This window comes from Microtus oregoni, unplaced genomic scaffold (genome assembly GCF_018167655.1).
Source record: "Microtus oregoni isolate MIOR12 unplaced genomic scaffold, Mior012 000019F_ref0000042, whole genome shotgun sequence".
Classification (NCBI taxonomy): Eukaryota; Metazoa; Chordata; class Mammalia; order Rodentia; family Cricetidae; genus Microtus; species Microtus oregoni.
The window spans coordinates 12,196,137-12,219,631 of NW_024543078.1; the positions used below are offsets into that span (position 1 = coordinate 12,196,137).

Below are 23,495 nucleotides of genomic sequence, written 5' to 3' on the forward strand. Positions count from 1 at the left end.
AGATTCTCAAACTCTCAGCTTTGAATTAAACTGAAAGGAACCATGGTTAACCGATAGCAGTGGTTATAGTGATAAAATTTCCCTGAGCAAAGAAATATTTGGGGACTATAAATCAAGACCCTGGCATGAACAGATAAGTTCTTCTAAAACGAATCAAATTCAGTGACATTTTTAATGAAAACTAAGATCTCAAAATTTCCTGAAAGGTTCAAGAAACCAAGCCGGAAGGATTTCTTCCTGAAAATTATGACGATGGCATCGTGCCTCAGACTACCGACAACACTGAATTACCTTCATTTCAAGGTACAAGGCATAGATGTGACACTTCTCAGGAATCTGAGAAAATAACACTTCACGACACCACAATGGATCACACACGTTCTTTAGGACTTACACTGGGCATGTAAGGGGAGACCACATGCTGACGCTAAGCTTGCTCTTGGTAGCCACACTGGTGACACCATGGACCCTCTGCAACATTAGTTTTGACAGTTAGTAAACATTTGGAATGTATTTGAAAACAATCACAACTATGAACTTTGTTGCAATTAGAGGCCCTCTAGGTTCTCCACAATGATACTGAGTATGCTCACAAGGGGTTCCCATTGTCAAGTCTTCAAACAAGCATCTTGAAAAGAAAAGAATCTCAGCAAACTACCATTCAATTGTTTTAATGTTTCTTCACAAATGGTGGAAATACTAAAGTACAGACTGTAATAATCGTGATGTTGTGGCAACATTATAAATATGGAATTATAAATTAAAGTAGTTTCTGGATACAAAAAATAAATTGCCTCGTCCATGAAGCCCTGCAGGGCTCTCTAGTAGGGCCGGTCTCTAAGTTCCTGACTGTTTTCATCTTTATCCTTTTACGCAGGTCCTCCAGGGCCTCCAGGACCACCTCTTGTTCATTCCATCTGTTCCATCAATGGTCCAGGAGGAGCCCCAGGACCGCGTCTTATTCCTCCACCAAGGCCACCTCGGTCCAAGGTACGGACATCTAAGAAGCAACCTCTGTCTCCACCTCTGCCTCCTCGGGACATTTCTGCAGGACCAACACGGTCCATAAGTCTGCCTGATCCTCGCTGCATGCCACCAGGGCAGCCTCACCAGGTGATAACAGAGAGCAACCTTGTGAAGGTTATTCTCTTACTACCCCCCATTCTCCCCCCCCCCACACATAAACCTGAACAGGTCCCCTTTTAAGATTCTCAATCTCTCAGCTTTGAATTAAACTGAAAGGAACCATGGTTAACCGATAGCAATGGTTATAGTGATAAAATTTCCCTGAGCAAAGAAATATTTGGGGACTATAAATCAAGACCCTGGCATGAACAGATAAGTTCTTCTAAAGCGAATCAAAATCAGTGACATTTTTAATGAAAACTAAGATCTCAAAATTTCCTGAAAGGTTCAAGAAACCAAGCCGGAAGGATTTCTTCCTGAAAATTATGACGATGGCATCGTGCCCCAGACTACCGACGACACTGAATTACCTTCATTTCAAGGTACAAGGCACAGATGTGACACTTCTCAGGACACTTCACGACACCACAATGGATCACACACGTTCTTTAGGACTTACACTGGGCATGTAAGGGGAGACCACATGCTGATGCTAAGCTTGCTCTTGGTAGCCACAGTGGTGAAACCATGGACCTTCTGCAACATTAGTGTTGACAGTAAACATTTGGAATGTATTTGAAAACAATCACAACTATGAACTTTGTTGCAATTAGAGGCCCTCTAGGTTCTCCACAATGATACTGAGTATGCTCACAAGGGGTTCCCATTGTCAAGTCTTCAAACAAGCATCTTGAAGAGAAAAGAAACTCAAAAAACCACCATTCAATTGCTTTAATGTTTCTTCACAATTGATGGAAATCTTAAGTACAGACAGTAATAATCATGATGTTCTGGCCAACATTATAAATATGGAATTATAAATTAAAATGTTTTCTGGATACAAAAAATAAATTGCCTCGTCCATGCAGCCCTGCAGGGCTCTCTAGTAGGGCCGGTCTCTAAGTTCCTGACTGTTTTCATCATTATCCTTTTACGCAGGTCCTCCAGGGCCTCCAGGACCACCTCTTGTTCATTCCATCTGTTCCATCAATGGTCCAGGAGGAGCCCCAGGACCGCATCTTATTCCTCCACCAAGGCCACCTCGGTCCAAGGTACGGACATCTAAGAAGCAACCTCTGTCTCCACCTCTGCCTCCTCGGGACATTTCTGCAGGACCAACACGGTCCATAAGTCCGTCTGATCCTCGCTGCATGCCACCAGGGAAGCCTCACCAGGTGATAACAGAGAGCCACCTTGTGAAGGTTTTCTCTTACTACCCCCCATCCTCCCCCCCCCCCACACATAAACCTGAGCAGGTCCACTTTTAAGATTCTCAAACTCTCAGCTTTGAATTAAACTGAAAGGAACCATGGTTAACCGATAGCAGTGGTTATAGTGATAAAATTTCCCTGAGCAAAGAAATATTTGGGGACTATAAATCAAGACCCTGGCATGAACAGATAAGTTCTTCTAAAACGAATCAAATTCAGTGACATTTTTAATGAAAACTAAGATCTCAAAATTTCCTGAAAGGTTCAAGAAACCAAGCCGGAAGGATTTCTTCCTGAAAATTATGACGATGGCATCGTGCCTCAGACTACCGACAACACTGAATTACCTTCATTTCAAGGTACAAGGCATAGATGTGACACTTCTCAGGAATCTGAGAAAATAACACTTCACGACACCACAATGGATCACACACGTTCTTTAGGACTTACACTGGGCATGTAAGGGGAGACCACATGCTGACGCTAAGCTTGCTCTTGGTAGCCACACTGGTGACACCATGGACCCTCTGCAACATTAGTTTTGACAGTTAGTAAACATTTGGAATGTATTTGAAAACAATCACAACTATGAACTTTGTTGCAATTAGAGGCCCTCTAGGTTCTCCACAATGATACTGAGTATGCTCACAAGGGGTTCCCATTGTCAAGTCTTCAAACAAGCATCTTGAAGAGAAAAGAAACTCAAAAAACCACCATTCAATTGCTTTAATGTTTCTTCACAATTGATGGAAATCTTAAGTACAGACAGTAATAATCATGATGTTCTGGCCAACATTATAAATATGGAATTATAAATTAAAATGTTTTCTGGATACAAAAAATAAATTGCCTCGTCCATGCAGCCCTGCAGGGCTCTCTAGTAGGGCCGGTCTCTAAGTTCCTGACTGTTTTCATCATTATCCTTTTACGCAGGTCCTCCAGGGCCTCCAGGACCACCTCTTGTTCATTCCATCTGTTCCATCAATGGTCCAGGAGGAGCCCCAGGACCGCATCTTATTCCTCCACCAAGGCCACCTCGGTCCAAGGTACGGACATCTAAGAAGCAACCTCTGTCTCCACCTCTGCCTCCTCGGGACATTTCTGCAGGACCAACACGGTCCATAAGTCCGTCTGATCCTCGCTGCATGCCACCAGGGAAGCCTCACCAGGTGATAACAGAGAGCCACCTTGTGAAGGTTTTCTCTTACTACCCCCCATCCTCCCCCCCCCCCACACACACATAAACCTGAGCAGGTCCACTTTTAAGATTCTCAAACTCTCAGCTTTGAATTAAACTGAAAGGAACCATGGTTAACCGATAGCAGTGGTTATAGTGATAAAATTTCCCTGAGCAAAGAAATATTTGGGGACTATAAATCAAGACCCTGGCATGAACAGATAAGTTCTTCTAAAACGAATCAAATTCAGTGACATTTTTAATGAAAACTAAGATCTCAAAATTTCCTGAAAGGTTCAAGAAACCAAGCCGGAAGGATTTCTTCCTGAAAATTATGACGATGGCATCGTGCCTCAGACTACCGACAACACTGAATTACCTTCATTTCAAGGTACAAGGCATAGATGTGACACTTCTCAGGAATCTGAGAAAATAACACTTCACGACACCACAATGGATCACACACGTTCTTTAGGACTTACACTGGGCATGTAAGGGGAGACCACATGCTGACGCTAAGCTTGCTCTTGGTAGCCACACTGGTGACACCATGGACCCTCTGCAACATTAGTTTTGACAGTTAGTAAACATTTGGAATGTATTTGAAAACAATCACAACTATGAACTTTGTTGCAATTAGAGGCCCTCTAGGTTCTCCACAATGATACTGAGTATGCTCACAAGGGGTTCCCATTGTCAAGTCTTCAAACAAGCATCTTGAAAAGAAAAGAATCTCAGCAAACTACCATTCAATTGTTTTAATGTTTCTTCACAAATGGTGGAAATACTAAAGTACAGACTGTAATAATCGTGATGTTGTGGCAACATTATAAATATGGAATTATAAATTAAAGTAGTTTCTGGATACAAAAAATAAATTGCCTCGTCCATGAAGCCCTGCAGGGCTCTCTAGTAGGGCCGGTCTCTAAGTTCCTGACTGTTTTCATCTTTATCCTTTTACGCAGGTCCTCCAGGGCCTCCAGGACCACCTCTTGTTCATTCCATCTGTTCCATCAATGGTCCAGGAGGAGCCCCAGGACCGCATCTTATTCCTCCACCAAGGCCACCTCGGTCCAAGGTACGGACATCTAAGAAGCAACCTCTGTCTCCACCTCTGCCTCCTCGGGACATTTCTGCAGGACCAACACGGTCCATAAGTCTGCCTGATCCTCGCTGCATGCCACCAGGGCAGCCTCACCAGGTGATAACAGAGAGCAACCTTGTGAAGGTTATTCTCTTACTACCCCCCATTCTCCCCCCCCCCCCACATAAACCTGAACAGGTCTCCTTTTAAAATTCTCAATCTCTCAGCTTTGAATTAAACTGAAAGGAACCATGGTTAACCGATAGCAATGGTTATAGTGATAAAATTTCCCTGAGCAAAGAAATATTTGGGGACTATAAATCAAGACCCTGGCATGAACAGATAAGTTCTTCTAAAGCGAATCAAAATCAGTGACATTTTTAATGAAAACTAAGATCTCAAAATTTCCTGAAAGGTTCAAGAAACCAAGCCGGAAGGATTTCTTCCTGAAAATTATGACGATGGCATCGTGCCCCAGACTACCGACGACACTGAATTACCTTCATTTCAAGGTACAAGGCACAGATGTGACACTTCTCAGGACACTTCACGACACCACAATGGATCACACACGTTCTTTAGGACTTACACTGGGCATGTAAGGGGAGACCACATGCTGATGCTAAGCTTGCTCTTGGTAGCCACAGTGGTGAAACCATGGACCTTCTGCAACATTAGTGTTGACAGTAAACATTTGGAATGTATTTGAAAACAATCACAACTATGAACTTTGTTGCAATTAGAGGCCCTCTAGGTTCTCCACAATGATACTGAGTATGCTCACAAGGGGTTCCCATTGTCAAGTCTTCAAACAAGCATCTTGAAGAGAAAAGAAACTCAAAAAACCACCATTCAATTGCTTTAATGTTTCTTCACAATTGATGGAAATCTTAAGTACAGACAGTAATAATCATGATGTTCTGGCCAACATTATAAATATGGAATTATAAATTAAAATGTTTTCTGGATACAAAAAATAAATTGCCTCGTCCATGCAGCCCTGCAGGGCTCTCTAGTAGGGCCGGTCTCTAAGTTCCTGACTGTTTTCATCATTATCCTTTTACGCAGGTCCTCCAGGGCCTCCAGGACCACCTCTTGTTCATTCCATCTGTTCCATCAATGGTCCAGGAGGAGCCCCAGGACCGCATCTTATTCCTCCACCAAGGCCACCTCGGTCCAAGGTACGGACATCTAAGAAGCAACCTCTGTCTCCACCTCTGCCTCCTCGGGACATTTCTGCAGGACCAACACGGTCCATAAGTCCGTCTGATCCTCGCTGCATGCCACCAGGGAAGCCTCACCAGGTGATAACAGAGAGCCACCTTGTGAAGGTTTTCTCTTACTACCCCCCATCCTCCCCCCCCCCCACACACACATAAACCTGAGCAGGTCCACTTTTAAGATTCTCAAACTCTCAGCTTTGAATTAAACTGAAAGGAACCATGGTTAACCGATAGCAGTGGTTATAGTGATAAAATTTCCCTGAGCAAAGAAATATTTGGGGACTATAAATCAAGACCCTGGCATGAACAGATAAGTTCTTCTAAAACGAATCAAATTCAGTGACATTTTTAATGAAAACTAAGATCTCAAAATTTCCTGAAAGGTTCAAGAAACCAAGCCGGAAGGATTTCTTCCTGAAAATTATGACGATGGCATCGTGCCTCAGACTACCGACAACACTGAATTACCTTCATTTCAAGGTACAAGGCATAGATGTGACACTTCTCAGGAATCTGAGAAAATAACACTTCACGACACCACAATGGATCACACACGTTCTTTAGGACTTACACTGGGCATGTAAGGGGAGACCACATGCTGACGCTAAGCTTGCTCTTGGTAGCCACACTGGTGACACCATGGACCCTCTGCAACATTAGTTTTGACAGTTAGTAAACATTTGGAATGTATTTGAAAACAATCACAACTATGAACTTTGTTGCAATTAGAGGCCCTCTAGGTTCTCCACAATGATACTGAGTATGCTCACAAGGGGTTCCCATTGTCAAGTCTTCAAACAAGCATCTTGAAGAGAAAAGAAACTCAAAAAACCACCATTCAATTGCTTTAATGTTTCTTCACAATTGATGGAAATCTTAAGTACAGACAGTAATAATCATGATGTTCTGGCCAACATTATAAATATGGAATTATAAATTAAAATGTTTTCTGGATACAAAAAATAAATTGCCTCGTCCATGCAGCCCTGCAGGGCTCTCTAGTAGGGCCGGTCTCTAAGTTCCTGACTGTTTTCATCATTATCCTTTTACGCAGGTCCTCCAGGGCCTCCAGGACCACCTCTTGTTCATTCCATCTGTTCCATCAATGGTCCAGGAGGAGCCCCAGGACCGCATCTTATTCCTCCACCAAGGCCACCTCGGTCCAAGGTACGGACATCTAAGAAGCAACCTCTGTCTCCACCTCTGCCTCCTCGGGACATTTCTGCAGGACCAACACGGTCCATAAGTCCGTCTGATCCTCGCTGCATGCCACCAGGGAAGCCTCACCAGGTGATAACAGAGAGCCACCTTGTGAAGGTTTTCTCTTACTACCCCCCATCCTCCCCCCCCCCCACACACACATAAACCTGAGCAGGTCCACTTTTAAGATTCTCAAACTCTCAGCTTTGAATTAAACTGAAAGGAACCATGGTTAACCGATAGCAGTGGTTATAGTGATAAAATTTCCCTGAGCAAAGAAATATTTGGGGACTATAAATCAAGACCCTGGCATGAACAGATAAGTTCTTCTAAAACGAATCAAATTCAGTGACATTTTTAATGAAAACTAAGATCTCAAAATTTCCTGAAAGGTTCAAGAAACCAAGCCGGAAGGATTTCTTCCTGAAAATTATGACGATGGCATCGTGCCTCAGACTACCGACAACACTGAATTACCTTCATTTCAAGGTACAAGGCATAGATGTGACACTTCTCAGGAATCTGAGAAAATAACACTTCACGACACCACAATGGATCACACACGTTCTTTAGGACTTACACTGGGCATGTAAGGGGAGACCACATGCTGACGCTAAGCTTGCTCTTGGTAGCCACACTGGTGACACCATGGACCCTCTGCAACATTAGTTTTGACAGTTAGTAAACATTTGGAATGTATTTGAAAACAATCACAACTATGAACTTTGTTGCAATTAGAGGCCCTCTAGGTTCTCCACAATGATACTGAGTATGCTCACAAGGGGTTCCCATTGTCAAGTCTTCAAACAAGCATCTTGAAAAGAAAAGAATCTCAGCAAACTACCATTCAATTGTTTTAATGTTTCTTCACAAATGGTGGAAATACTAAAGTACAGACTGTAATAATCGTGATGTTGTGGCAACATTATAAATATGGAATTATAAATTAAAGTAGTTTCTGGATACAAAAAATAAATTGCCTCGTCCATGAAGCCCTGCAGGGCTCTCTAGTAGGGCCGGTCTCTAAGTTCCTGACTGTTTTCATCTTTATCCTTTTACGCAGGTCCTCCAGGGCCTCCAGGACCACCTCTTGTTCATTCCATCTGTTCCATCAATGGTCCAGGAGGAGCCCCAGGACCGCGTCTTATTCCTCCACCAAGGCCACCTCGGTCCAAGGTACGGACATCTAAGAAGCAACCTCTGTCTCCACCTCTGCCTCCTCGGGACATTTCTGCAGGACCAACACGGTCCATAAGTCTGCCTGATCCTCGCTGCATGCCACCAGGGCAGCCTCACCAGGTGATAACAGAGAGCAACCTTGTGAAGGTTATTCTCTTACTACCCCCCATTCTCCCCCCCCCCCCACATAAACCTGAACAGGTCTCCTTTTAAAATTCTCAATCTCTCAGCTTTGAATTAAACTGAAAGGAACCATGGTTAACCGATAGCAATGGTTATAGTGATAAAATTTCCCTGAGCAAAGAAATATTTGGGGACTATAAATCAAGACCCTGGCATGAACAGATAAGTTCTTCTAAAGCGAATCAAAATCAGTGACATTTTTAATGAAAACTAAGATCTCAAAATTTCCTGAAAGGTTCAAGAAACCAAGCCGGAAGGATTTCTTCCTGAAAATTATGACGATGGCATCGTGCCCCAGACTACCGACGACACTGAATTACCTTCATTTCAAGGTACAAGGCACAGATGTGACACTTCTCAGGACACTTCACGACACCACAATGGATCACACACGTTCTTTAGGACTTACACTGGGCATGTAAGGGGAGACCACATGCTGATGCTAAGCTTGCTCTTGGTAGCCACAGTGGTGAAACCATGGACCTTCTGCAACATTAGTGTTGACAGTAAACATTTGGAATGTATTTGAAAACAATCACAACTATGAACTTTGTTGCAATTAGAGGCCCTCTAGGTTCTCCACAATGATACTGAGTATGCTCACAAGGGGTTCCCATTGTCAAGTCTTCAAACAAGCATCTTGAAGAGAAAAGAAACTCAAAAAAACCACCATTCAATTGCTTTAATGTTTCTTCACAATTGATGGAAATCTTAAGTACAGACAGTAATAATCATGATGTTCTGGCCAACATTATAAATATGGAATTATAAATTAAAATGTTTTCTGGATACAAAAAATAAATTGCCTCGTCCATGCAGCCCTGCAGGGCTCTCTAGTAGGGCCGGTCTCTAAGTTCCTGACTGTTTTCATCATTATCCTTTTACGCAGGTCCTCCAGGGCCTCCAGGACCACCTCTTGTTCATTCCATCTGTTCCATCAATGGTCCAGGAGGAGCCCCAGGACCGCATCTTATTCCTCCACCAAGGCCACCTCGGTCCAAGGTACGGACATCTAAGAAGCAACCTCTGTCTCCACCTCTGCCTCCTCGGGACATTTCTGCAGGACCAACACGGTCCATAAGTCCGTCTGATCCTCGCTGCATGCCACCAGGGAAGCCTCACCAGGTGATAACAGAGAGCCACCTTGTGAAGGTTTTCTCTTACTACCCCCCATCCTCCCCCCCCCCCCCACATAAACCTGAGCAGGTCCACTTTTAAGATTCTCAAACTCTCAGCTTTGAATTAAACTGAAAGGAACCATGGTTAACCGATAGCAGTGGTTATAGTGATAAAATTTCCCTGAGCAAAGAAATATTTGGGGACTATAAATCAAGACCCTGGCATGAACAGATAAGTTCTTCTAAAACGAATCAAATTCAGTGACATTTTTAATGAAAACTAAGATCTCAAAATTTCCTGAAAGGTTCAAGAAACCAAGCCGGAAGGATTTCTTCCTGAAAATTATGACGATGGCATCGTGCCTCAGACTACCGACAACACTGAATTACCTTCATTTCAAGGTACAAGGCATAGATGTGACACTTCTCAGGAATCTGAGAAAATAACACTTCACGACACCACAATGGATCACACACGTTCTTTAGGACTTACACTGGGCATGTAAGGGGAGACCACATGCTGACGCTAAGCTTGCTCTTGGTAGCCACACTGGTGACACCATGGACCCTCTGCAACATTAGTTTTGACAGTTAGTAAACATTTGGAATGTATTTGAAAACAATCACAACTATGAACTTTGTTGCAATTAGAGGCCCTCTAGGTTCTCCACAATGATACTGAGTATGCTCACAAGGGGTTCCCATTGTCAAGTCTTCAAACAAGCATCTTGAAGAGAAAAGAAACTCAAAAAACCACCATTCAATTGCTTTAATGTTTCTTCACAATTGATGGAAATCTTAAGTACAGACAGTAATAATCATGATGTTCTGGCCAACATTATAAATATGGAATTATAAATTAAAATGTTTTCTGGATACAAAAAATAAATTGCCTCGTCCATGCAGCCCTGCAGGGCTCTCTAGTAGGGCCGGTCTCTAAGTTCCTGACTGTTTTCATCATTATCCTTTTACGCAGGTCCTCCAGGGCCTCCAGGACCACCTCTTGTTCATTCCATCTGTTCCATCAATGGTCCAGGAGGAGCCCCAGGACCGCATCTTATTCCTCCACCAAGGCCACCTCGGTCCAAGGTACGGACATCTAAGAAGCAACCTCTGTCTCCACCTCTGCCTCCTCGGGACATTTCTGCAGGACCAACACGGTCCATAAGTCCGTCTGATCCTCGCTGCATGCCACCAGGGAAGCCTCACCAGGTGATAACAGAGAGCCACCTTGTGAAGGTTTTCTCTTACTACCCCCCATCCTCCCCCCCCCCCCACACACACATAAACCTGAGCAGGTCCACTTTTAAGATTCTCAAACTCTCAGCTTTGAATTAAACTGAAAGGAACCATGGTTAACCGATAGCAGTGGTTATAGTGATAAAATTTCCCTGAGCAAAGAAATATTTGGGGACTATAAATCAAGACCCTGGCATGAACAGATAAGTTCTTCTAAAACGAATCAAATTCAGTGACATTTTTAATGAAAACTAAGATCTCAAAATTTCCTGAAAGGTTCAAGAAACCAAGCCGGAAGGATTTCTTCCTGAAAATTATGACGATGGCATCGTGCCTCAGACTACCGACAACACTGAATTACCTTCATTTCAAGGTACAAGGCATAGATGTGACACTTCTCAGGAATCTGAGAAAATAACACTTCACGACACCACAATGGATCACACACGTTCTTTAGGACTTACACTGGGCATGTAAGGGGAGACCACATGCTGACGCTAAGCTTGCTCTTGGTAGCCACACTGGTGACACCATGGACCCTCTGCAACATTAGTTTTGACAGTTAGTAAACATTTGGAATGTATTTGAAAACAATCACAACTATGAACTTTGTTGCAATTAGAGGCCCTCTAGGTTCTCCACAATGATACTGAGTATGCTCACAAGGGGTTCCCATTGTCAAGTCTTCAAACAAGCATCTTGAAAAGAAAAGAATCTCAGCAAACTACCATTCAATTGTTTTAATGTTTCTTCACAAATGGTGGAAATACTAAAGTACAGACTGTAATAATCGTGATGTTGTGGCAACATTATAAATATGGAATTATAAATTAAAGTAGTTTCTGGATACAAAAAATAAATTGCCTCGTCCATGAAGCCCTGCAGGGCTCTCTAGTAGGGCCGGTCTCTAAGTTCCTGACTGTTTTCATCTTTATCCTTTTACGCAGGTCCTCCAGGGCCTCCAGGACCACCTCTTGTTCATTCCATCTGTTCCATCAATGGTCCAGGAGGAGCCCCAGGACCGCGTCTTATTCCTCCACCAAGGCCACCTCGGTCCAAGGTACGGACATCTAAGAAGCAACCTCTGTCTCCACCTCTGCCTCCTCGGGACATTTCTGCAGGACCAACACGGTCCATAAGTCTGCCTGATCCTCGCTGCATGCCACCAGGGCAGCCTCACCAGGTGATAACAGAGAGCAACCTTGTGAAGGTTATTCTCTTACTACCCCCCCATTCTCCCCCCCCCCCACATAAACCTGAACAGGTCTCCTTTTAAAATTCTCAATCTCTCAGCTTTGAATTAAACTGAAAGGAACCATGGTTAACCGATAGCAATGGTTATAGTGATAAAATTTCCCTGAGCAAAGAAATATTTGGGGACTATAAATCAAGACCCTGGCATGAACAGATAAGTTCTTCTAAAGCGAATCAAAATCAGTGACATTTTTAATGAAAACTAAGATCTCAAAATTTCCTGAAAGGTTCAAGAAACCAAGCCGGAAGGATTTCTTCCTGAAAATTATGACGATGGCATCGTGCCCCAGACTACCGACGACACTGAATTACCTTCATTTCAAGGTACAAGGCACAGATGTGACACTTCTCAGGACACTTCACGACACCACAATGGATCACACACGTTCTTTAGGACTTACACTGGGCATGTAAGGGGAGACCACATGCTGATGCTAAGCTTGCTCTTGGTAGCCACAGTGGTGAAACCATGGACCTTCTGCAACATTAGTGTTGACAGTAAACATTTGGAATGTATTTGAAAACAATCACAACTATGAACTTTGTTGCAATTAGAGGCCCTCTAGGTTCTCCACAATGATACTGAGTATGCTCACAAGGGGTTCCCATTGTCAAGTCTTCAAACAAGCATCTTGAAGAGAAAAGAAACTCAAAAAACCACCATTCAATTGCTTTAATGTTTCTTCACAATTGATGGAAATCTTAAGTACAGACAGTAATAATCATGATGTTCTGGCCAACATTATAAATATGGAATTATAAATTAAAATGTTTTCTGGATACAAAAAATAAATTGCCTCGTCCATGCAGCCCTGCAGGGCTCTCTAGTAGGGCCGGTCTCTAAGTTCCTGACTGTTTTCATCATTATCCTTTTACGCAGGTCCTCCAGGGCCTCCAGGACCACCTCTTGTTCATTCCATCTGTTCCATCAATGGTCCAGGAGGAGCCCCAGGACCGCATCTTATTCCTCCACCAAGGCCACCTCGGTCCAAGGTACGGACATCTAAGAAGCAACCTCTGTCTCCACCTCTGCCTCCTCGGGACATTTCTGCAGGACCAACATGGTCCATAAGTCCGTCTGATCCTCGCTGCATGCCACCAGGGAAGCCTCACCAGGTGATAACAGAGAGCCACCTTGTGAAGGTTTTCTCTTACTACCCCCCATCCTCCCCCCCCACACACACACACATAAACCTGAGCAGGTCCACTTTTAAGATTCTCAAACTCTCAGCTTTGAATTAAACTGAAAGGAACCATGGTTAACCGATAGCAGTGGTTATAGTGATAAAATTTCCCTGAGCAAAGAAATATTTGGGGACTATAAATCAAGACCCTGGCATGAACAGATAAGTTCTTCTAAAACGAATCAAATTCAGTGTCATTTTTAATGAAAACTAAGATCTCAAAATTTCCTGAAAGGTTCAAGAAACCAAGCCGGAAGGATTTCTTCCTGAAAATTATGACGATGTCATCGTGCCTCAGACTACCGACGACACTGAATTACCTTCATTTCAAGGTACAAGGCACAGATGTGACACTTCTCAGGACACTTCACGACACCACAATGGATCACACACGTTCTTTAGGACTTACACTGGGCATGTAAGGGGAGACCACATGCTGATGCTAAGCTTGCTCTTGGTAGCCACAGTGGTGAAACCATGGACCTTCTGCAACATTAGTGTTGACAGTAAACATTTGGAATGTATTTGAAAACAATCACAACTATGAACTTTGTTGCAATTAGAGGCCCTCTAGGTTCTCCACAATGATACTGAGTATGCTCACAAGGGGTTCCCATTGTCAAGTCTTCAAACAAGCATCTTGAAAAGAAAAGAATCTCAGCAAACTACCATTCAATTGTTTTAATGTTTCTTCACAAATGGTGGAAATACTAAAGTACAGACTGTAATAATCGTGATGTTGTGGCAACATTATAAATATGGAATTATAAATTAAAGTAGTTTCTGGATACAAAAAATAAATTGCCTCGTCCATGAAGCCCTGCAGGGCTCTCTAGTAGGGCCGGTCTCTAAGTTCCTGACTGTTTTCATCTTTATCCTTTTACGCAGGTCCTCCAGGGCCTCCAGGACCACCTCTTGTTCATTCCATCTGTTCCATCAATGGTCCAGGAGGAGCCCCAGGACCGCGTCTTATTCCTCCACCAAGGCCACCTCGGTCCAAGGTACGGACATCTAACAAGCAACCTCTGTCTCCACCTCTGCCTCCTCGGGACATTTCTGCAGGACCAACACGGTCCATAAGTCTGCCTGATCCTCGCTGCATGCCACCAGGGCAGCCTCACCAGGTGATAACAGAGAGCAACCTTGTGAAGGTTATTCTCTTACTACCCCCCATTCTCCCCCCCCCCCCACATAAACCTGAACAGGTCCCCTTTTAAAATTCTCAATCTCTCAGCTTTGAATTAAACTGAAAGGAACCATGGTTAACCGATAGCAATGGTTATAGAGATAAAATTTCCCTGAGCAAAGAAATATTTGGGGACTATAAATCAAGACCCTGGCATGAACAGATAAGTTCTTCTAAAGCGAATCAAAATCAGTGACATTTTTAATGAAAACTAAGATCTCAAAATTTCCTGAAAGGTTCAAGAAACCAAGCCGGAAGGATTTCTTCCTGAAAATTATGACGATGGCATCGTGCCCCAGACTACCGACGACACTGAATTACCTTCATTTCAAGGTACAAGGCACAGATGTGACACTTCTCAGGACACTTCACGACACCACAATGGATCACACACGTTCTTTAGGACTTACACTGGGCATGTAATGGGAGACCACATGCTGACGCTAAGCGTGCTCTTGGTAGCCACAGTGGTGAAACCATGGACCTTCTGCAACATTAGTGTTGACAGTAAACATTTGGAATGTATTTGAAAACAATCACAACTATGAACTTTGTTGCAATTAGAGGCCCTCTAGGTTCTCCACAATGATACTGAGTATGCTCACAAGGGGTTCCCATTGTCAAGTCTTCAAACAAGCATCTTGAAGAGAAAAGAAACTCAAAAAACCACCATTCAATTGCTTTAATGTTTCTTCACAATTGATGGAAATCTTAAGTACAGACAGTAATAATCATGATGTTCTGGCCAACATTATAAATATGGAATTATAAATTAAAATGTTTTCTGGATACAAAAAATAAATTGCCTCGTCCATGCAGCCCTGCAGGGCTCTCTAGTAGGGCCGGTCTCTAAGTTCCTGACTGTTTTCATCATTATCCTTTTACGCAGGTCCTCCAGGGCCTCCAGGACCACCTCTTGTTCATTCCATCTGTTCCATCAATGGTCCAGGAGGAGCCCCAGGACCGCATCTTATTCCTCCACCAAGGCCACCTCGGTCCAAGGTACGGACATCTAAGAAGCAACCTCTGTCTCCACCTCTGCCTCCTCGGGACATTTCTGCAGGACCAACATGGTCCATAAGTCCGTCTGATCCTCGCTGCATGCCACCAGGGAAGCCTCACCAGGTGATAACAGAGAGCCACCTTGTGAAGGTTTTCTCTTACTACCCCCCATCCTCCCCCCCACACACACACATAAACCTGAGCAGGTCCACTTTTAAGATTCTCAAACTCTCAGCTTTGAATTAAACTGAAAGGAACCATGGTTAACCGATAGCAGTGGTTATAGTGATAAAATTTCCCTGAGCAAAGAAATATTTGGGAACTATAAATCAAGACCCTGGCATGAACAGATAAGTTCTTCTAAAACGAATCAAATTCAGTGTCATTTTTAATGAAAACTAAGATCTCAAAATTTCCTGAAAGGTTCAAGAAACCAAGCCGGAAGGATTTCTTCCTGAAAATTATGACGATGGCATCGTGCCTCAGACTACCGACAACACTGAATTACCTTCATTTCAAGGTACAAGGCATAGATGTGACACTTCTCAGGAATCTGAGAAAATAACACTTCACGACACCACAATGGATCACACACGTTCTTTAGGACTTACACTGGGCATGTAAGGGGAGACCACATGCTGACGCTAAGCTTGCTCTTGGTAGCCACACTGGTGACACCATGGACCCTCTGCAACATTAGTTTTGACAGTTAGTAAACATTTGGAATGTATTTGAAAACAATCACAACTATGAACTTTGTTGCAATTAGAGGCCCTCTAGGTTCTCCACAATGATACTGAGTATGCTCACAAGGGGTTCCCATTGTCAAGTCTTCAAACAAGCATCTTGAAAAGAAAAGAATCTCAGCAAACTACCATTCAATTGTTTTAATGTTTCTTCACAAATGGTGGAAATACTAAAGTACAGACTGTAATAATCGTGATGTTGTGGCAACATTATAAATATGGAATTATAAATTAAAATAGTTTCTGGATACAAAAAATAAATTGCCTCGTCCATGAAGCCCTGCAGGGCTCTCTAGTAGGGCCGGTCTCTAAGTTCCTGACTGTTTTCATCTTTATCCTTTTACGCAGGTCCTCCAGGGCCTCCAGGACCACCTCTTGTTCATTCCATCTGTTCCATCAATGGTCCAGGAGGAGCCCCAGGACCGCATCTTATTCCTCCACCAAGGCCACCTCGGTCCAAGGTACGGACATCTAAGAAGCAACCTCTGTCTCCACCTCTGCCTCCTCGGGACATTTCTGCAGGACCAACACGGTCCATAAGTCTGCCTGATCCTCGCTGCATGCCACCAGGGCAGCCTCACCAGGTGATAACAGAGAGCAACCTTGTGAAGGTTATTCTCTTACTACCCCCCATTCTCCCCCCCCCCACATAAACCTGAACAGGTCCCCTTTTAAGATTCTCAATCTCTCAGCTTTGAATTAAACTGAAAGGAACCATGGTTAACCGATAGCAATGGTTATAGTGATAAAATTTCCCTGAGCAAAGAAATATTTGGGGACTATAAATCAAGACCCTGGCATGAACAGATAAGTTCTTCTAAAGCGAATCAAAATCAGTGACATTTTTAATGAAAACTAAGATCTCAAAATTTCCTGAAAGGTTCAAGAAACCAAGCCGGAAGGATTTCTTCCTGAAAATTATGACGATGGCATCGTGCCCCAGACTACCGACGACACTGAATTACCTTCATTTCAAGGTACAAGGCACAGATGTGACACTTCTCAGGAATCTGAGAAAATAACACTTCACGACACCACAATGGATCACACACGTTCTTTAGGACTTACACTGGGCATGTAAGGGGAGACCACATGCTGACGCTAAGCTTGCTCTTGGTAGCCACACTGGTGACACCATGGACCCTCTGCAACATTAGTTTTGACAGTTAGTAAACATTTGGAATGTATTTGAAAACAATCACAACTATGAACTTTGTTGCAATTAGAGGCCCTCTAGGTTCTCCACAATGATACTGAGTATGCTCACAAGGGGTTCCCATTGTCAAGTCTTCAAACAAGCATCTTGAAGAGAAAAGAAACTCAAAAAACCACCATTCAATTGTTTTAATGTTTCTTCACAATTGATGGAAATCTTAAGTACAGACAGTAATAATCATGATGTTGTGGCCAACATTATAAATATGTAATTATAAATTTAAAACTGTTTCTGGATACAAAAAATATATCGGGTCATCCATGCAGCCCTGCAGGGCTCTCTAGTAGGGCCGGTCTCTAAGTACCTGACTATTTTCGTCTTTGTCTTTTACGCAGGTCCTCCAGGGCCTCAAGGACCACCTCTTGTTCATTCCATCTGTTCCATCAATGGTCCAAGAGGAGTTCCAGGACCACGTCTTATTCCTCCACCAAGGCCACCTCGGTCCAAGCTACAGAAATCTAAGAAGCAACCTCTGTCTCCACCTCTGCCTCCTCGGGACATTTCTGCAGGACCAACACGGTCCATAAGTCCGCCTGATCCTCGCTGCATGCCACCAGGACAGCGTCACAATCTAATAATAGAGATCCACCTTGTGAAGGTTTTTCTCTTCCCACCCCCACCCCCCCCACACACACATAAGGCTGAGCAGGTCCCTTTTTCATTTTCTCAGTCCTTGGCCTTGGAATCAAACAGAAAGTAATCAAAGTTACACAATATTAGTGGTTATAGTGATAATATCCCCTGAGCCAACAAATATTTGAGGCCTGTAAATCAAGATCCTGGTGTTAACAGATAAATTCTTCTAAAGTGAACAAAAATCAGTGATACTTTTAATGAAAACTAAGATTTCAAAATTTCCTTAAAGGTTGAAGAAACCAAGCCTGAAGGAGTTCTTCCTGAAAATTATGAAGATGGCATTTTGCCCCAGCCTACCATCGCCACTGAATTACCTTCAGTTCCAGGTACAAGTCACAGAGGTGACACTCTTCAGGAATCTGAGAAAATGACACTTCACGACACCACAATGGATCACACACGTTCTTTAGGACTTACACTGGGCATGTAAGGGGAGACCACATGCTGATGCTAAGCTTGCTCTTGGTATCCACAGTGGTGAAACCATGGACCTTCTGCAACATTAGTGTTGACAGTTAGTAAACATTTGGAATGTATTTGAAAACAATCACAACTATGAACTTTGTTGCAATTAGAGGCCCTCTAGGTTCTCCACAATGATACTGAGTATGCTCACAAGGGGTTCCCATTGTCAAGTCTTCAAACAAGCATCTTGAAAAGAAAAGAAACTCAGCAAACCACCATTCAATTGTTTTAATGTTTCTTCACAAATGGTGGAAATACGAAAGTACAGACAGTAATAATCGTGATGTTCTGGCCAACATCACAAATATGGCATTATGAATGTAAATCATTTTCTGGGTTCGGAGAATAAATCTGGTCATCCATGCAGCCCTGCAGGGCGCTCTTGTAGGGCCGGTCTCTAAGTTCCTGACTGTTTTCGTCTTTATCCTTTACGCAGGTCCTCCAGGGCCTCCAGGACCACCACTTGTTCATTCCATCTGTTCCATCAATGGTCCAGGAGGCGCCCCAGGACCACGTCGTATTCCTCCACCAAAGCCACCTGTGTCCAAACTACGGACTTCTAAGAAGCAACCTCTGTCTCCACCTCTGCCTCCTCGGGACATTTCTGCAGGACCAACACGGTCCATAAGTCCGCCTGATCCTCGCTGCATGCCACCAGGACAGCGTCACAAGCTAATAATAGAGATCCACCTTGTTAAGGTTTTTCTCTTCCCACCCCACACCCCCCCACACACACATAAAGCTGAGCAGGTCCCCTTTTCATTTTCTCAATCTCTGGCCTTGGAATCAAACAGAAAGTAGTCAAAGGTTACACAATATTAGTGGTTATAGTGATAAAATTCCCTGAGCCAACAACTATTTGAGGCCTATAAATCAAGACCCTGGTGTTAACAGATAAATTCTTCTAAAGTGAACAAAAATCAATGATACTTTTAATGAAAACTAAGTTCTCAATATTTCCTTAAAGGTTGAAGAAACCAAGCCTGAAGGAGTTCTTCCTGAAAATTATGAAGATGGCATTTTGTCCCAGCCTACCACCGCCACTGAATTACCTTCAGTTCCAGGTACAAGTCACAGAGGTGACACTCTTCAGGAATCTGAGAAAATGACACTTCACGACACCACAATGGATCACACACGTTCTTTAGGACTTACACTGGGCATGCAAGGGGAAGACCACATGCTGATGATGAGCTTGCTCCTGTAGGCACACTGTTGACACCACGGACCCTATGCAACATTATTTTTTGACAGTTAATAAACATTTGCAACTTTTTTGAAAACAATCACAACCATGAACCTTGTTACAATTTGAGGCTCCCTTGGTAGTCCACAAAGATACTGAGTATGCTCACAAGGGGTTCCCATTGCTAAGTCTAAAACAACCATCTTTAAAAAAAAATAAAAAACTCTGCTCACTAGGATTAACTTGTTCTAATGTTATTTCAGAAATGGTGAAAATACTAAAGTACAGAGAGAAATAATCATGATGTTGTGGTCAACATTATATATATGGAATTATAAATTTAAAATCCTTTCTGGTGTAAAAAAAATAAGTCTGGTCATCCATGCAGCTCTCTAGTACGGACGGTCTCTAAGTTCCTGACTGTGCTCACCTTATTCCATTTACGCAGGCCTTCCCGGACCTCCAGGTCCACCACTTCTCTCTATCATCGGTTCCATCAATGGTCCAGGAAGATCCTCAGGACCATGTCGTATTCCTCAACCAAGTCCACCTCGGTCCAAGCTATGGCCACCTCAGAAGCCACGTTTCTCTCCACCTCTGCCACCTCAGAACATTTCTCCAGGACCACCACGATCCATAAGGACACCTTTTCTTCCCTGCATGGCACCACTGCCGCCTCGGCCACGATCACATCCCGGAGGTTGGAATGGTAGCGGGTGGAAGCCCTCAGGTTTTGGTCCTTACACTGGTTGCATTCTGTTCTCCAGGTCAAGTTCTGGGTTCCACAGCCCGGCATGGGACACTGCCAATCTCCGGCTCAGTGCTGGACATTTCCTCCTCCACAAGGGGGTCCCTCAGGAGCCCCAGGGTTTTCCTGTTGGGAAGCCCCCTCCTCTCCTCCAATGCCTCCCATATGACCCATGGTTCCTTTGGGACCTCTTGAGCTATTATGACCTCCACAGAGTGGTGGTGGCATCCCTCTGCCCTCATGAGGTGGCATGCCACTCCACTTGCTATTTTTTGGAGGCTTCTTTCGGGCAAGAGAAGCTTTAAGTTTGCTTCCTTGAATATCTTTTCCATCAAACCATTCCACAGCAGCCTTGGCAGTTGGCAGATCTTCATAGGCCACTGTGGCGTCACCTTTAGGCTTTCCTCTCTCCTTATCCAAATAGATGTGGATCATGAGTTGCCCAGTTCTCTTGTTCATCTTGACAACCCCACACTGCTTACCGAAGTCTGCCAGATCATCCAGAGTCACATTGTCATTTAAACCTTGCACATAAATTGCACTGTCGTCAGAATCCTCATCAGGATCTATAGGAAGGCCTAGATAAGGACCTGGTCCTTTATCCATGGGTCCACCGGGCTTATTGATGCCACCTCGCTCTCTAGAGCCCATTCTACCATGTCCTCCTCCCCGCCCACCTCTGCTTATGCCTCCATGATTAAATCCCCTTCTTCTCCTCTCCCGGTTATCAGGGCCACTCATGCTCTGGTTCTCTCCTGGTCCGAAAAATCCTCTAGACTCCTGCCCCCGACACCATTTGGTGTGGTCCTATCGGAATGAACTCTGTTCCCTGTAGCTGCTGCTCTGTTGGCTATATTGACTTGGAGCCTGGCTGTAGGACCCAGTCTGAGGGGGGTAACTAATGGGAGGCTGCTGCCCATAGCTGCTTTGTTGACCATAGCTACTCTGCTGTCCATAGTTGCTAGGTTGCCCATAGATGTTCTGTTGAGATTAACTGCTCCGATCGTTAACTAGTTGGCTGTGAAGAGAAAGACAGGATGTGTAGGATAAGATGTGTAGGAGGATAGGGTGGAGGTGCAGTGACTGGCTGCATGGGGTAGCTCCCAGGTGCTTGGGGATATCTGTAATTACTCTGTCCATACCCTAGTCTGGGCTGGTTATAAACCCCTGTGATAGATTGAGGTTGACTAGTCTCAGTGGGCTCTTTACAACCTGTGGGCTTGCAGGTGCAGTGGCTGCTGGCTGCTGGCCACAGGCTGGGTAGGCAGGCTGGGTGCCATATGCAGACTGAGCTGCACAAGAGGCTTGGGTTGTGGTGACTGGAGCAGTGGTGGTGTCATGAGCACCAGTGCCACATCCTTGAACAATCTGGCTGTGTGCCTGGGGGCAGTTGGAGTGGTATCACCAGTGGGAGGCTGTCCATAGGAAGTCACGTATGCAGTCTGCCTGTAGGTGGCAGTGCTCTGAGCTGATATCAGTAGGCTGTCCATAGGTTCCATAGCTTTGTTTCCCATAGGCCTGGGTGGTCTGTGCATATCCTTGAGTTGGCTGGGCTGTGTAAGCACTGTAGCCCTGCTGGGCTGCAGCTTGGCTGTAGGTACTGTAATCTGCGGACGCCATTTTCTCTCCTTCCTCCTCGTTCTCTCCCCCTCAACAACATTCTGACCCTGTTCTTGAAACTTGCTTAGAAGAGAACACAAGTGTGATAGCTTCACTACTGATCAGGAATCTGCTCTTGTTCATGTGCCAGGTGACGCTTTCGACCCTCAGAGTGCTAATGAGGATTTCAGTGCTACCAGTCCAGCTGAATACACCCACTATGCAACTCACTCCAAGGTTCTGCCACTTTGGGAAGCAACAATGGCACTGCTGATGATAACCACCGGAATATGGTTTTTGAAATTTGTATCAACAGTGATGACGTGGGTATTCAACCTAATTTAACATGTGACATGCATTAAAATGAGTTTAACAAGGTAAGTTAGACCACAGCAGTGGTTTAAAATAGATGATGATTTATGCACTAGAAATCCAATTCTCTTTGGCACCAATACATATCATAAATAAATTTTGTGCTATATATAGGACTCTTTAGCCATTTACCTAAAACTAGAAAAAATGCTTATCTTTTCCAATCATATTGAAAATACATCTAACATGAAACTTGTGTTGTCTGAATGGCTAAGCAGAGAAATGTAACTGTTAGATATTAGTTTCTATTTTTCTCTGTTCATAAACTGTGACTTATGTGGATAGCATCATTTTGTAAAGAAACACCCCAAAGAAGCAACATGTGAGAATAAAACCAATGAAATAAGACTCCGCATTGTCACCACTTCTCAAATACAATGGCATTCCTTGTGACATGACACTACATAAGATTCTACTGGTGATGCCTCTGTTACTGCTCATCCTGATGCTGCCACAAATGATGTTCTTGATACTACTGATAATTCTTGCTTTTCTTTTCTTTTTAGTTGCTGCTGAAGCCTATGAGGAGCAATGTCAACAATATAAATTTTCTAAAATATTCCTGAAATTGTCAAAGTTTAATGTTAAAAATTTCTTGACACCGTATATAATGATTTTAGTATATAATAGTTTTTTCATTAAAATGTTTTAAAAATATTTTAAACTGTTTCTTGGTATTGTACAAACTGTTGACATGATGTCTTGGTGACATGTTTAAGGAGAAAGCTTCTATAATACCTATCAGAGATAGAACAGATAGTGGAACAGATAGTGGCATATCAAATCAGACAGACCAGGAACAGATGTTGGCTGAACACCTGACTATGAAAGAAGAAAAAGGAGAGGCAGAGGGAGCGAGACAGAGGAGGAGACACAGAAAGAGGGAGAGGAACATAGAGACAGGGGGAGACAGAGAGATAGGTTTAGAAAGAGAATGAGAACCTGGGGTAGGGATTCTTCTGAACTAGAGGAAGGTTAGGGGAGGGTAGGAGGGAAGAATATCTAGAACACCAGCATGGACTTTGAACTGTACAGCAGGTACTTGTGCTACTGAAGGAGCCTGGAGGCCGGTCTGTACCTTATTATGGTAATAGACACCACAGGCAGCCAATATTCCCTACTTCCAGTGATAAGAGAAATGACACCTTTGGGTAGAGGAACT

General features: G+C 43.7%; 1 protein-coding gene and 1 pseudogene across 1 annotated transcript in view; one reads left to right on the forward strand and one right to left on the reverse strand.

Moving 5' to 3' along the window:
• The window catches only part of LOC121459611 (collagen alpha-5(IV) chain-like), a 30,869-nt gene extending 17,341 nt beyond the window's left edge, over positions 1-13,528 (forward strand). Inside the window, exons 11-33 of the mRNA XM_041669501.1 lie at positions 207-303; positions 878-1,113; positions 1,412-1,508; positions 2,065-2,300; positions 2,599-2,695; positions 3,270-3,505; positions 3,808-3,904; positions 4,479-4,714; positions 5,013-5,109; positions 5,666-5,901; positions 6,204-6,300; positions 6,875-7,110; positions 7,413-7,509; positions 8,084-8,319; positions 8,618-8,714; positions 9,272-9,507; positions 9,806-9,902; positions 10,477-10,712; positions 11,016-11,112; positions 11,687-11,922; positions 12,221-12,317; positions 12,874-13,012; positions 13,510-13,528. Of these exons, the coding sequence (XP_041525435.1) occupies positions 207-303; positions 878-1,113; positions 1,412-1,508; positions 2,065-2,300; positions 2,599-2,695; positions 3,270-3,505; positions 3,808-3,904; positions 4,479-4,714; positions 5,013-5,109; positions 5,666-5,901; positions 6,204-6,300; positions 6,875-7,110; positions 7,413-7,509; positions 8,084-8,319; positions 8,618-8,714; positions 9,272-9,507; positions 9,806-9,902; positions 10,477-10,712; positions 11,016-11,112; positions 11,687-11,922; positions 12,221-12,317; positions 12,874-13,012; positions 13,510-13,528 (3,585 nt within the window). The remainder of the gene's footprint in view (positions 1-206; positions 304-877; positions 1,114-1,411; positions 1,509-2,064; positions 2,301-2,598; positions 2,696-3,269; positions 3,506-3,807; positions 3,905-4,478; positions 4,715-5,012; positions 5,110-5,665; positions 5,902-6,203; positions 6,301-6,874; positions 7,111-7,412; positions 7,510-8,083; positions 8,320-8,617; positions 8,715-9,271; positions 9,508-9,805; positions 9,903-10,476; positions 10,713-11,015; positions 11,113-11,686; positions 11,923-12,220; positions 12,318-12,873; positions 13,013-13,509) is intronic.
• A 481-nt stretch (positions 13,529-14,009) lies between these two features.
• On the reverse strand, positions 14,010-21,982 carry LOC121459670 (annotated as a pseudogene).
• Positions 21,983-23,495: the final 1,513 nt, after the last annotated feature.